We start from the raw sequence: 13,415 nt of genomic DNA on the forward strand, positions 1-13,415 counted from the left end.
CTCACCCTCCCTTCTCCCGGGCCCTGTCCCCTCACCCGGAAGCGTACAGCCTGCTTCCGGCGGGGAGGCTGAGCGGTGGGTGTTTTTTTGTTTTTTCCGCGCTCTCGCTTACCCCACCCGTGGGGGCAGCAGCGCGGCGGGGCCTGTGCGGTGAGGCGGAGCCGCCGCCGCCGCCTCCCGGGGTTCCGCGGGCGCGGTGCTCGGGGCTGTGGCGGCAGGGACGGGGCCGCTTCCCGGCGTGCATTGCGCGGGGGGCGGACCCGACCCGGGTGGCGGCGGAGGCGGCTTTCCCAAGGTGACTGAAGCTGGGTCGGGACGGGACCTGCACCCTGCCTCTCCCGGTGTCGGTGGGTCCGGTGGGTGCTTGGGACGGCTCCCCCCTTATCAGTTTACGCTCGGGGGACGCCTGCGGGCCCGCCAGTTGCGGGGGGGGGGGGTTCCCGGGCGGTGAGATGGAGGCAGGGGCGGGGGGCCCGGCGGCCGGCGCTGCTGCTGGCGTTGGCGGCCTTAAAGTTGTTACTTTTTTTCTTTAAAAACGGCGAAACCTGAAATTGGCGGTGTCTCGGTTTGGTGTGAGACAGGGACAGGCGGTCGCGACGCGGAGTTGGCCGGGACGTGCTGAGTGTCCTCGGTGCTCCTTGGGGTCAGCGGCTCCGGGGGGTTCCATCCCAGGGTGCGCGCTGGTTTTAATACTCTTTATTGTTTAAAGCTCGTCTCTGAACTACGCTTTTAGGCTTCTTTATGGGTGTGTATTTCCCAAAGAGCTAAGTCTGTGTTTCTGTGGTGTTTGTTCGGTTGTTTTCCAGCGGACACATCGGTGTCATCATGATTCTGCAACAGATTCTGCGACTTTCTTCCCTTTTTCGCTCTGCTGTGTCCGTTCACCTGCGCAGAAACATTGGGTTTTCTGCTATTGCTTTTAATAAGGCAAAAGAGCTCGATCCAGTTCAGAAGCTCTTCGTGGACAAGATCAGAGAGTACAACACAAAGAGCAAGTAAGTAAAGGAGATGGCTTTAAGGCTGATGGCAAAAAGGGGAAAATGTTGATTCTAAGAAATGCTAAAACATGGTAGTTTTGTAATACAGTCTCTAAACATTTCAAGGTTGTTTTGCTTTCCTGCAACAATTATTGGTAGCATCACAAGTGAGAAGGCTTGTTGCTGCATACTTGACAGCAAATGTCCATTTTTCCTCTTAAAAGAAGCTGATGTAATTCTTGAGGAATTCAGTACATTTTTTTTGCACAGCATGTTAGTTTTTACACGTCTATGTGCTAAATAGGAAAAAAAGACCAACCCAAAAGCTCACGTTTTGTATGAGGAAAACAGCTATTCTCCAGTCTTGTTTCCAGAAGCTGAATGGCTATAGCTTCCAAAAGCAGTTGGGAATTAATGGAAATGTGAGGCTGATTGATTAAACATCTTAAGTTAATGTTCAGTTCATTCAAATGGAATCTTAGATTCTTGTAACGTTTGAATGAACTAACAGGAAACTAAAACTATAGCAATTCTGTGTAATTTATTCTTGGGAAGGAGGTAAGTCACTTCTTAGTTCTACTGCAGGAAAAGGTGTATTTCCACACCTATGAACCTGCCTGTGTAAGCAGGAATATTTTTGGTGGCTTTACCAACCATAAGTGATACCTGTGTTGGTACAACTGAGCATTGGTAATCTAGAGTTACTATTTTAATTTTTTTGTATTTGTAGCACAAGAAATTCCTATGACAGCTGCCCTGTCTCCTACTTGTTTTTTTTTTGCTTGTTTTGTTTGTTTAGTATTCAAAACATGTCCTATTTGCAAGTTAAGCTTTACTAATTAGCTTTACTAAGCTAATTCAGAAATAATGGAGGTACAAATCACAGTATAGTTGGGAAGGCATACCTGGAATGAGTGAAAGTAAGAGCCCTGAAAGCCTGGCTACTTAGTGTGTATTTGAAAAGGCAGCTTGGATTTTCATCACTGGTGGTAGAAATCCTGTATTTTACACTGAGAACCTTGTTAATGTATAATATAAGGTAAGTAGGCCCCGATGTGTGTTATATCTCTACTTTTTGAGCTCTTTTAAATATTTTGCTTTCATTGGTTGTAAAAAAGGTTTTTAATTAATAAATCACCACGAAAATGTAGAACTTCCACAGGAAATTTCAGAACTGAACTGTCAACCGGACTTTTTAATGTTTTTAGGCAAGCTGGAGGGCCTGTTGATGCAGGCCCTGAATTTCAGAAAGACATGAATGAAGCCCTTGCCAGACTTCAACGGGCATATGGTGAAGGAGATCTAACCAAGTTTCCAGATTTTAAATTTCAGGGTGAGTTAACAATCTTACAGAATTTCTAATTGCAAGTAAAAAGATGTTCACTGACCGGTTTTCTTATTTAATTCCCATTTACCTGTTATTTGGACCATTAATTTCATGTAAGATGCCCTCAGTGAATCTCCTTGCTTTTGTACAGTACACATCTTCTTCTGACTCCTTTTTTTTGATTGCCTTTTCCAGCAGATATGTGAACTTATTTAAACTGCTACTTAATGAAACTTGTGGTCAGATCAGGGTGTTAAAGGTAATTAACAGGCCCTGAAAAAATGGCCTAGGGCCTACTCTTACATTCTTTTTCTCCTATTAAAGAGATTGGCAGACTTTAATTTGATTTAACTGAATTTGAATTATTAATTTTAATTTAATTTGAAAACCAGTTGTCTCTGTCATCTAAATTGCATTTTGTAAATTTTGTAAGCTCATCTGGAAGGTTTGTGATTTCAAGAAAAGAACATAAAACTTTCTTGCTTAGGATTACTTTGTGACCAGATTATATTAAGCCTTTTTCTTCAGTTATTTGGCTCTGACTCCTTTTTAACTGCTCTTAGGTTTGTGTTAGCATGTTTTCACAATGCCCAGGTTGATTATGACAAGAAGAAAGCTTGTGATTATTGTTTTGTCAAGAATGCAAACCAGCTGCACAGACTCTGCCTTGGGACACAAAGGCGACTGTTTTCTTTTTTCCCCAGACAGGGCTGTTTCTATAGTTCTTTGTTTCTTTCCTCATTGCTCAGCAATTTTAGCTGAACTCAGTTTTTGCAGGGTTAAGGTGTCTTTCTCACAAGCTGTAAGCAGCTGGTGGCTGGGATTTGTCAGTCTTTTGAATCTGCCACTGTGTTTTGTTTATGTGGCCAGGTTGTGGTAACAGGGGCCACAGTGGTTGCCTCTGCCAGGCTGTCCACACATCAGACAGAGCCAGTTCCCTTTGGCTCCAAAATGGACCTACTGCAGGACACAGCTGAGCTGGTCAGAGATGCTGGTGGTGCCTCTCTAACAAGATATTTTAAAAAGGGGCAAAAAATACTGTCTCTATTCTCAACCCTCTTGTGGTGGGAGGGAGAGAAGGAGAGAGAGAGAGCACAAGGCTTGGCAGGCATCTGGCAGCCAGCCCAAGGTAAAGCCACTGTAGTCCATGACTTATAGTTCTGATCAGAAATTCTAAGTTAGACTAGGAACACACCTAAAATATGTTGGGTTTTGGTGGTATTTCTGTTGGATTAAGGAAAAATTTGGTGTCAAGATGGTTAATGATGCAAACAAAACAGAGCACCTGTAAAGTAGAATCTTACTGTATTTCTTCTCCCCTCCCCAGTTTTAGCATACGGTTTCTTTCAATTCAGTTTTATTTCTGTGTAATATGTGAAACAATACATATTAAAGTTCAAGATTTTTTTAGTAATGAATCAAACCACACAAACAGAACAAACTGGGGGCAGACTGTTCTTTCAGTGTTGTCTGTGTTAGTGAATGCCTACTGAAAGTTTTAAAAAGCTAAATGGTTAAATGAGTAGAAACTCAATTTTTTTGTCCTACTGAAGACTGCTGTAAAACAATCCTTATCTCTCAGACTCTGTAGCAGAGAAAACGCATTAACAGCACATCTGACAAAAGCCCTAACCCTTCTGAGTTTGCACCTTTGACATCAAGACCTCTCTCCTTGAGTGTTTGTATGTGGAGAGTATTTTTTGCTGAGTGGAGCTGAAATTATGCACTGAGTTCTGTTAATCAGCTATAAGAATAATGAAAGAAGACCTTGGTAACTTGATATCAGAGCTATGTTGAAAATACTAGGGTACATGTCTACTAACATTCTGGGTGACTCATTCACTTTCTCTGCTGCCTGTTTCCATCCCTCAGATGTTGCTACAAGCTCTTTTGGCAGAATGTTATTGAGGTGCAAGTCTGTCTTAAAACCTTATTCATTACTCCTTTAAGGTGGAAAAGATCTGTCTCCATGACTGTTCATTGTTTAGAGCTGCCCACATCCAGTCACACCATTATACAAACAAAGTGGTGATGTAGGCTGCAGTGTACAAGGACTTCCTTTGACTTGCCAACTTAAAGTTTAGTTTTCTTTGAATAACAGGTTAATTGTAGTGTTTAAGGCTGGAATAAAAAGAGACTAATACGACTTTTCTCTCTCTCCCCTTCTTCCTTTAGAGCCCAATTTTGAAGAGACTCCAAAGTGATCTCTGCAGGTTGTACAGCAAAGAACAGTGTATATCAATGGAGTTGCTGAACATGGCACCAGTTGTAACTTAATAAATGCAGTGGTTCAGTTTGATTTCAGACCGTGAATTAGTTCTTAACGTTATGGTGACCATAGTTTGCTATGATTGTCAGCTCTTCAAGTGATGGAGGAGGCACCAGTAGTGTTTCTTAGTGAAAAACTGCAAAACTACTTTGCAAGCTACATTTCAGTGCTGGGAAGTTCTAACAATGATAATGATACACCAAGAAGGAACTACTTGCTTTTCTGAGTTTATCACATTCAAAAAGCTTCTTCAGGAAAAAAAACCCATGAACCCTAAATACATGGCAAAACCCTACGGTAGTGAGTGGAGCCACAACCAGAAGCATAGGAACAGATGTACTAATTTTATGCTGCATTAATGAACACACAAGTGAGGAGGTATTATTCTTATAGAAGCAGCTGAAAGCTGCTAATAAGGTTTTGAGATTTAAATTTCAGGAACTGAACCACTGACACAAACATTTCATGTTTTAAGGAGCCATTTATGTGGAACACTTCAACAGTTAGGGTCCAGACACTACAGCTTGAGTTGTACTGGCTTGAGTTTTCTTCAGAATGAAATTACATATGTAGTCTACAGAGAGAAATGCACTTCCTTGTGGAAAAGAAGCTGTAGCCATTTTATATTAGACAATAAAACACTGCTTGAACTTCAATTACAGGAAGCTTTATTCTGTTTGGATAGTGATTTTAAGTCTGCATGACTACTTACGCACTTACAGGTGGCTTTGGCAAAGTAATACAGTGTCAAGGTACTAATAAGTCCAAATTACAGGAGAGTTTCAGCCCTTGACAATGGTGGAGGTGCAAGTAGTAGAAGTAGTGGTAGCAAGGTCATCTGTGAACATTATTCGAATAGATTGTTCTGGGCTGTAAGAGTGAATCCTGTATTGCTGCATGTATACATGAACAAAATAAGTTTTCACTAAAACTGACTTGTATATTCAATTAGCTCTAGCTTTAAGGTTTTTTGGGTTTTGTTTGTTTGCTTTTAAAAAAAGCAATTAGAGCTATGTTGACTAGATCTAAACACTGGCATTTTCTGTTTTCAGCATGTAGTACATGGAAACAATTTTTACTGAGCAGAGGTCAAAAGATCCCTTTGATACTGTTGTATAACATGTCATCATTTGATGTCCCTCACAGAGGCTGAAATCTTCTAAATAACAAAGGATTTGGTATGCTTGAAATCCTAAATGAAACAAACAAAGTTAGTAATATTTCAAGGATTTAAACCAGAATAACACATAGTGTACATTTCAGAAGAAATGAAGGCATTAAGATTGAAAAACGGCATTCCTGAAGCCCTTAGCTGATGTTTACTCTTTTCTGGAAAGGGAAGTTTACTGAATGCACTGCTATGCAGAATAGAAGAATAGATCCAATTAGGAACCTATTAAAAACACAAGTATTAAAGAGCTTTTTTGAGCATCTGATTCATAAGTGCATCAGTATAGATAAAGATACCACAACTATTTGAAGTTTGTTCCTTCCCACTCAGAGCAGCCAGGTAGCTGGCCTCAGTAAGTTTTTTTTACAAACATACAAGGTGAATAAAATGTCTTACACTGTAGTACACTGTTTTGATTAAAGAAGCAGGTGGCATTCAGCAAGCTTTTAGGGTTACTAATGTAAACTATAAAGAGTGAAATTAAGTTGCTCCTAGCTGAAAATTAGTTTGAACTCCATTCTTTTTATACCAATCTGAAAAGCTGGAACAATGTACATTCAGGTAAAGCACTTGAGCCCTCTCAAGGAGAAAGGAAGAAAAAGTAAATTTATCTTCCATATTTAGTCAAGTCTTTGGCTACACTAGCCTTAGGAGAATTAAGGCCCAAACTTTCTCTCCCTGCTGCCTTGGTCTGCGTCTCATTTGCCTTACATTAACCAATAGGCACAAGCATAGCAGAGTGGAATGTTCCACAAACGGGGAACACCATTATCTAGTGGGCACTATAGAGATGAGATTGCCAAATAGTTAAGGGCATTACCTTTTCAGTTTGATGGAGGGAACGTAATCATGAAAAGAGGAAAGAAAAAGGATGAAAGAGGGCAAAGTACGGAGCAAGGTGCTGTAGCTGTATGGCATTTGAGACTAGGTAAGAGGAAGCTTTAATGGCAAACAGGGATAAGGTATCTCCAGGTATGGGTGGCGTGTGCAAAAATATCCCAGGCTTATGGAATTTTGAAGACACTTAAAACTTTGTGAACACACAACTGAATGCAAAATACTTGCCTTTTCGCTTGTAGATTGATAATCAGTCTTATTTCTGTTAACAGGAAAGAAAAATTTGTTAATGACTTTTCTGGTGTTAGTTTTAACCCTAAGAGAATCTAATTTAGGAGTGCATTTTTTCCTGGCTTCTAGCAATCCTAAGAGTTTTTCCCCTTTTAGGAAAAAGTTATAATAATATCCATTGAATGCTTTTAGACAGCTGTCATTATCTCATGAACCACTGCCAAATTATCTTCCCTAGCTTGTCTTTTCAATGCTTCCAGTTATGCATCTTGTCTTGTTCAAAGCCAATATAAACAGCATAATATTCTAAAGTAGTAACTATATTTAACTTTAATATTTTTTAACTTGTTATTACCTGTAAGGGCTAAGAGAAACTTTTAAAAGCAAAAAATTAAACCAAAGGTTTGAGGGCAACATCCAACAAAGCACACAGTTTTAGCCTTGTGTGGGAGATCACTAAAATAGCTTGAGGAATTCCAACTTGCTACTAAGAAATATAAGTGCATGAAATAAATCCATATTAAAGAAGTAGACCAGACACCCTCAGAAAGTCTCCACCCATCATATTTTTATCAAATATTTCCCAAAATAATCTGTAGAGATGGATATGGGAGCTGTTCAACTTGGTTCTGAGCATCTTTTGTCTAGTTTGAAAAGGAGAAGATGCATGCTTGTAGCTGAGTTAGGGGGTGTAAACCATTACTATGTAAGAAGACACATCTCTACACATTTATCACAGTAGTCATGCTTAATCCATTTTCCAACCAGGGCAATGGTTCTAATAAGGGAACTAGCTGTCATGTTGGATCAGGTTTATTTCAGTGTTCATAGGAGCCACTGTGGCAGAGTCATGTGAGAAAGGCCCTAAACAATCATCACAGTTATTAAGCCATCAGACACGTAAATTAAGTTTGTAGTTATTTGTGTACTACTTGGATCAAGATACTTACTGGGAAGAGCTTTCCTCTGAAAAAGAAGAAGAAAAAAAATTACCACAAGAACATTTTCCTTAGATTTAAAGTACATTGAAATAGTTATTCATTGCTTAATCAGCTCTTCGGTTTCTAGGAGATTCTCAATGAAACGTCAGATTTAGATGTCATGAGTTTAAACATGTGAGTATCAAAGGTAAATGAACTTTCAAGTGACCATGAATTTTAACAGCAGCTCTGTAAGCCTTTTAATTCTAGGCAGAGGACCTTCTCAGACCTCCACATCTGGCATCCCTTCTTGCTGCACTGAACTCTGCAGGCACTAAAGTAAACGCTGCGGAGAGATTGCTGGGGGTACCGAGATTTTTTGCAGCAATCCTTAAAATCCGTGTTTCTCCACGTGCACTTTAGCCACGACCCAGAAGAGGGAGCCAGTAAGTTGGTTTCCCCTTCATCACAACTCAGCCGCTCAGACTTTTGAGAGCACAAGGGAACTTCCACGGTTTCTTTGCCACCGCTTCTCAAAATGAGAGCAGAGGCTCTAGGAACCAGGGTTCGGCTCGTTGCGTTCGCTGGGCTGCTGTTCGGCAGCATTATGCACCTGCCCAATGTCTGCATGGCATTTTTAAAGTATCTTTTGCAGTAGAAGTTGGCAGAATAAAAATGTTGCTGCTGTTGTAATGCTCTTTAGCTTTAGTACTGTGGAGTCAGAGCCTTCATGAAAAGGACATGTTACAGTCAGCAGAAGTACAGGGTTGATTTTTTTTGTTTGGTTGGTTTGGGTTAGGTTTTTGGGTTGTTTTTTTGGTTTGTTGGGGTTTTTTTGTTTGTTTGTTTTTTTGTGTGGTTCTGGTTTTTGTTTTTTGTTGTTTGTTTTTTTTTTTTTTTTTTTTGACCCAAGAAAGGAGTGATTTTACTTTACTTACTTTTGAAGTAGCCCTTTTTTTGGGCATAAAATACTCCAAGGCCACACAATGCCATTACCAAAGCTACACATACTACTGCAGCGATGATGCCACTTACATTCAAGTCATCTGTAATTACAAAACATAAACCCAATGTTATAAGTTGTAAAAATTTCCATTGGTTGGATTTTTCCTAAATACTACTGGTATCTTTTGTATTTATAGGTGGTCTTTGGCTCAAGCAATTGAGGTGTTAATTAGTAACATGCAAATGTAGATAGGCAGCCCAAAAGTGTTACTGAGTCACAGCCACATTAACAGGAGTGTTTGATGCACTTTACCTCCTTAAGGTTAGAATGAGGGTTCAAGGGATACCTACTCTTCATTATATTTATCCCTAATAAGCATTATTAAAGTCATATGTCTCTAAGGAAAAAACATTTCAAAGCCTTGAAAAGTCTTAAAGCAAGAGCTTTCATATAGTTACTTTGTCTACGGTACTTGAAACAGCTGAGGACAGGGTCAGGTCCCCATCCTGAAGAACTCTTCAGGCAAGTTACTTAAAATTCAATGCTTTTTTTATTTTAAAGCATTGAGGTTTTTAAAATTCAACACAATAAATACCAACAAATAATTCAGCCCAGATGTCTAAAGTTAAACTCTACATTGGGCTAACAAACATCCAGCCATTTTTAATTGAAGGTGATGTCTTGTGTATTTCCTGATACAATCATCAGGAGCTTCAGACAATCATGCATTTTAGGGGAAAAAACAACAACAAACAAAAAAGAAGACCAAGCATAAACATTTTCATAGTTGTTATATGTCCAGTTACTTGCATCCTGCCTTTAAGCATACACTAATGCATAGTTGGGAATTTTACCCCTGAACCTATCAGTTTTTGTTGACAACAATTTAAGATTTTAATTTTCCACAATAGAGGGATTCTATCGTGGTAGCTTGTGGTAGACTAGCTCATAAAAAACAGGAATGCATTAAAAGCCATGATGCAGTGATTTTCAAATAAGTTTTAAGAAAGAACCAGTTTTGTTAGAGAATACTTGGACATGAACTCCTGGGAAGTATTTGCTAGGATCTTTAGAAATTTTAAGTGTTTCTTTACCATCTGCTTTCCAATCACATCTGTAAGAGTTAGTTCTGTGTTTTCCAAAACCATTCATACATTTTGGGTTACTAGAGATGCTGCACAGCCAGCTTTTGCTAAATTCTTCATCAGCTAACCAATATTATGCATCACTGATACTTCACAAGTAGGAAAGAAACAGGCAGCATGATTTTTTTTTTTATTTTCCTTTCTTTTTACTTTCAGTGTTCCTCTGGCAGGTATAAATGGGCCATTCAGTTAAATTTCTGATCTGTTACATTAAGGTCTCACATGAATACGTCTCAAAAGGGAGGCTTTTCATAAAGAAAATGAACCAGTAGACTGGCATGTTATGCTGTGCATCTTTCAAAAAAGCACTACAAAATATTAAAGATCTCACATGGATGCTGCTGTTGTGCGAAGTTCAGTGTTAAGTAACCTAAAGGGTGGCTGCTGCAGTAATTTTAAGGTACTACAATAGCTACTTTTCTGTGAGACATATTTGTGCTGTAAGAAAGGAATACTTTAAGTAGTTACGGCAACTACACATAAGGAACTCATTGTTATTATTACTCCTCCAAAATGCCATAATCCAACAAATAGAATTTAATCTGGTCTTAGCTTCTCAGTTGCATCATGCAGTAAAATAATTCCTATTTCAAGACTGTTTTACACCCTTATTTACTTTGACACATACCAACTTGCATTCGCTTCACTGAGCATTTCTGAGATAATCCGATACCATTGGAGGCTTCACAGAAATACTCTCCAGTGTCATTCTTTGTAACTGTGTTAAATAGCTGTTAAGACAGAGTCCAAAATCATTATCAGAATGGGAAAAAAATCATAATTTCCCGTGGGATAGAAATTTTGATCTGTCAACAAGGTTTGCTTGTTTGGTTGATTTTCTTTAACAAAAAAAAAAAAAAGACTGAGAGAAACTCTGGTCCAGTGTGACCTCAGCTTTCTAGTCAAAACCCCAGTCATTAAATTCAGCTTCTGGTCTAAGAGGGTCTTTTAGATGGACATTTTAACTAGGTGGAGTGTACCTAGAAGGAGATTATTTTTCAGTGCCCCAGTAGTTTCCAACAAAATGTTTCTTTTTTTTTTTTTTTTTAGACATGCTCTAATCTGTGAATCTGTGGCATCAGAACATTTTCTTCATTTCACACATAAAACAAATTTAAAAAAAAATAGTAGAAAAAAAGCATTTCCCATGGAAAGTTTGTGGGCTTCCCCTGCCCCCCAAGAAAGGGCACTTTCTAAAGTTATCTGCACTGTTAATCAAACTGCTGTAAAAATGAAATCAAGGAAGAGAAGCACAGAGACTGACCTCGTGCCATTTCCAGTGTTTCGCATTATTTATTTTTTTATCATTAAACCTGTTTATTTTTTTCCCTTAACACATCCCATACTTTTAAACTAGTATTTTCAGGAGTGGTAGGTAATTTGGAGAAATCTGGAAACCTAATTTCCATAGTGTGCTGAAAGGTCCACAGCACCTCTGAATGCTTTGTCACATTTCGATTTTCAGGTCTGATCATGCGCAAGAGCAGGGTGACCCTGGAACAACTTTAGATATGGCCAGTTCTGAGAGGAAAATACCCCACACCATAAAACTAACAACTAAACCAAAACACATCTTAAGGTTCCTTAAGTATTAAGGAAATACTGATTCATTCCCACTGACTTGACAGCTACTGGACTGGAACCTGTAAATGCCACAGAATTGCACAGATTCTGACTGCCCTTAGCACTGCACCCCCACTTACGCGTGTGAAGTCAGTATTTTAAATTTTAAGGTGCCATCAAATATAACTCTGTTGACATACTGACAGATCCTTCTCACCTACCACTGTGAAATTTGTGATGAATTTTCTAGATTCTGCTCATTTATCATTACTGCAGCCTTGCAACTCACCCAATTTGTCTGTACCATGCAGTGTCTGTGGCTTGTCATTGGAAAGAGGCAGAAAGCACCTTCTACATTTGTTGGCACATATTTCAGCATGACCTTGATCTTTGACAAAGACCTTGTGTGTTTTTAGATTAAAACCCCTCGTGCACCATCGTACTCAACAGCAAATTTGGTTGTCTTACTAGCTAGTTATTACAGAGTTGGTTATTACACTTACCAGAGTGCCAGACTTTTTATTCATTGTGTAAGTTATGTTTGCTGCTCTAGCACCGCCTGTTCCTGTCTTCTCCCATAAGGCAACACCATTCTTGTACCACTGGTACTCAGAGGGAGGAGACCCCTCAGTCTCCTTACAGCTCAGTTCCACTGCTGTGCCCGTCATTGCCGAGCTGGGGACCTCGCATACCGGAGTAGTTGGAGGAACTGGACAATGAAATTGCACTTGTTACTGGTATACAGAGTTTTGGGTTTTTTTTTTTTTTTTTTGGCTGATTTTAAAATAAAAGGCCAAAATAAAGAAAAACAAGTGAAATGCTAACTGATTTTCATAAGTTTTTGCAAGCAACACACACACACACACACACACACACACACACACACACACACACACTCTCCTTTGGGCTCCAAACATTTAAACTTTAAACTAGAAACATGTATTCAAAAGAGGAAAGTTGTTGAGAGAATTGAAGAAAGAAGGAATAAATGGGTTGGTTTTTTGCATTTTTGAGCTAATCAGAACTTCATGAATTTATAATCCTTTATGAAGAAATTTGAGACTTTATAATAATTCATAATACTTTTTTAAAAAGTTTTTTTTTTTATAGGGAAAAGTAATATAAAAACTGCAAAAGCAGATATTTTATTTTCTTCTGATATGGAGAAAAGAAGAAAACTACCAGCTCCTGTCACTCATCCACTGGGAAAACCACCAGGAATATGCTCAGCATTCACTCCTTTCCCCAACTGGGTAAAAAAACAGACAAAAAATCCCAATGAACAACCAGCCCCACAAGCCACCACCACTTCTCCTGTAAATAATGTTCACAGATTGCTAGCTCACTGCCTGGCATTGCACAGGCACTGCAGCAGTTTCTCCTTCCAAGAACAGGAGACTGTAGCATATGGGAATGAAGTGCTGCTTAGGAATATTTGATAAGTGTTGACAGATGCAGACATTCCAGTGCCAAACACCACGATCAGCTTATCCAGATTCTCAGCCACTGGATGACTTCAGTTTTAGTAGAAATAGAAGTTTCACCAACACATATAGAAGCAGACTTTCTATGTTTTGAGAACTGAAACCCACACTTATATCAACAAAACCCAAACTGGTGCAAGTGTGCATTTTGCAAAGTTATGCTGTGAAGTATGTTGTAGAATGTGTGTGTGTGTGTGTGTGTGTGTGTGTGTGTGTGTGTTTATAAACCCATCCCAAAGAACACCCATAAATCAGTAGACACACCATATAGACAACCCTACCTTCCATACCCCCTGTCATCATTCAATTTCTTTACAGTAGCCCAAGTCAATAAAGTTTATACCCAGTACTGTGAGAGTAATAATAGCCTCTCCCAAATGTTGCCTCTCTTCACTCTTTGCACTGATTTCACACCGGTAGGTCCCAGAATCCTTTCTTGTCACATTTCTAATACGGATTCCTGTATTCAGCATCTCTGCTCGGCCTCGAAGATCACCTGTAAGGGAGAACAGAGACAGAGGTTTCTACTCCTTGTTTATAGCATA

At 39.4% G+C, this 13,415-nt stretch overlaps 2 protein-coding genes across 5 annotated transcripts in view; one reads left to right on the forward strand and one right to left on the reverse strand.

Annotated features, from left to right (window-relative positions):
* The first annotated feature begins 50 nt into the window (after positions 1–50).
* On the forward strand, positions 51–4,608 carry ATP5PF (ATP synthase peripheral stalk subunit F6). Of its 4 annotated transcripts, none has more exons than XM_071755215.1 (4): positions 51–75; positions 807–995; positions 2,186–2,310; positions 4,480–4,608. In XM_071755215.1, the coding sequence occupies exons 2-4, from the start codon at positions 826–828 to the stop codon at positions 4,506–4,508; spliced, it is 324 nt and encodes a 107-aa protein (XP_071611316.1). In that variant the 5' UTR covers positions 51–75; positions 807–825; the 3' UTR covers positions 4,509–4,608. The 4 variants fall into 4 exon arrangements, with proteins under 4 accessions (XP_071611316.1, XP_071611335.1, XP_071611344.1 ...); XM_071755234.1 differs by lacking the exon at positions 51–75 and adding an exon at positions 130–356; XM_071755243.1 differs by lacking the exon at positions 51–75 and adding an exon at positions 131–295.
* Positions 4,609–5,034: 426 nt separating this feature from the next.
* JAM2 (junctional adhesion molecule 2) overlaps positions 5,035–13,415 on the reverse strand; it is a 36,770-nt gene continuing 28,389 nt past the window's right edge. Inside the window, exons 5-10 of the mRNA XM_071755202.1 lie at positions 13,214–13,366; positions 11,890–12,095; positions 10,452–10,554; positions 8,671–8,778; positions 7,763–7,778; positions 5,035–6,843 (exon numbers count right to left, since the gene is read on the reverse strand). Coding sequence (XP_071611303.1) covers positions 6,669–6,843; positions 7,763–7,778; positions 8,671–8,778; positions 10,452–10,554; positions 11,890–12,095; positions 13,214–13,366 — 761 coding nt within the window. The 3' untranslated portion in view covers positions 5,035–6,668. The remainder of the gene's footprint in view (positions 6,844–7,762; positions 7,779–8,670; positions 8,779–10,451; positions 10,555–11,889; positions 12,096–13,213; positions 13,367–13,415) is intronic.

Source organism: Heliangelus exortis, chromosome 1 (genome assembly GCF_036169615.1).
Source record: "Heliangelus exortis chromosome 1, bHelExo1.hap1, whole genome shotgun sequence".
NCBI lineage: Eukaryota > Metazoa > Chordata > Aves > Apodiformes > Trochilidae > Heliangelus > Heliangelus exortis.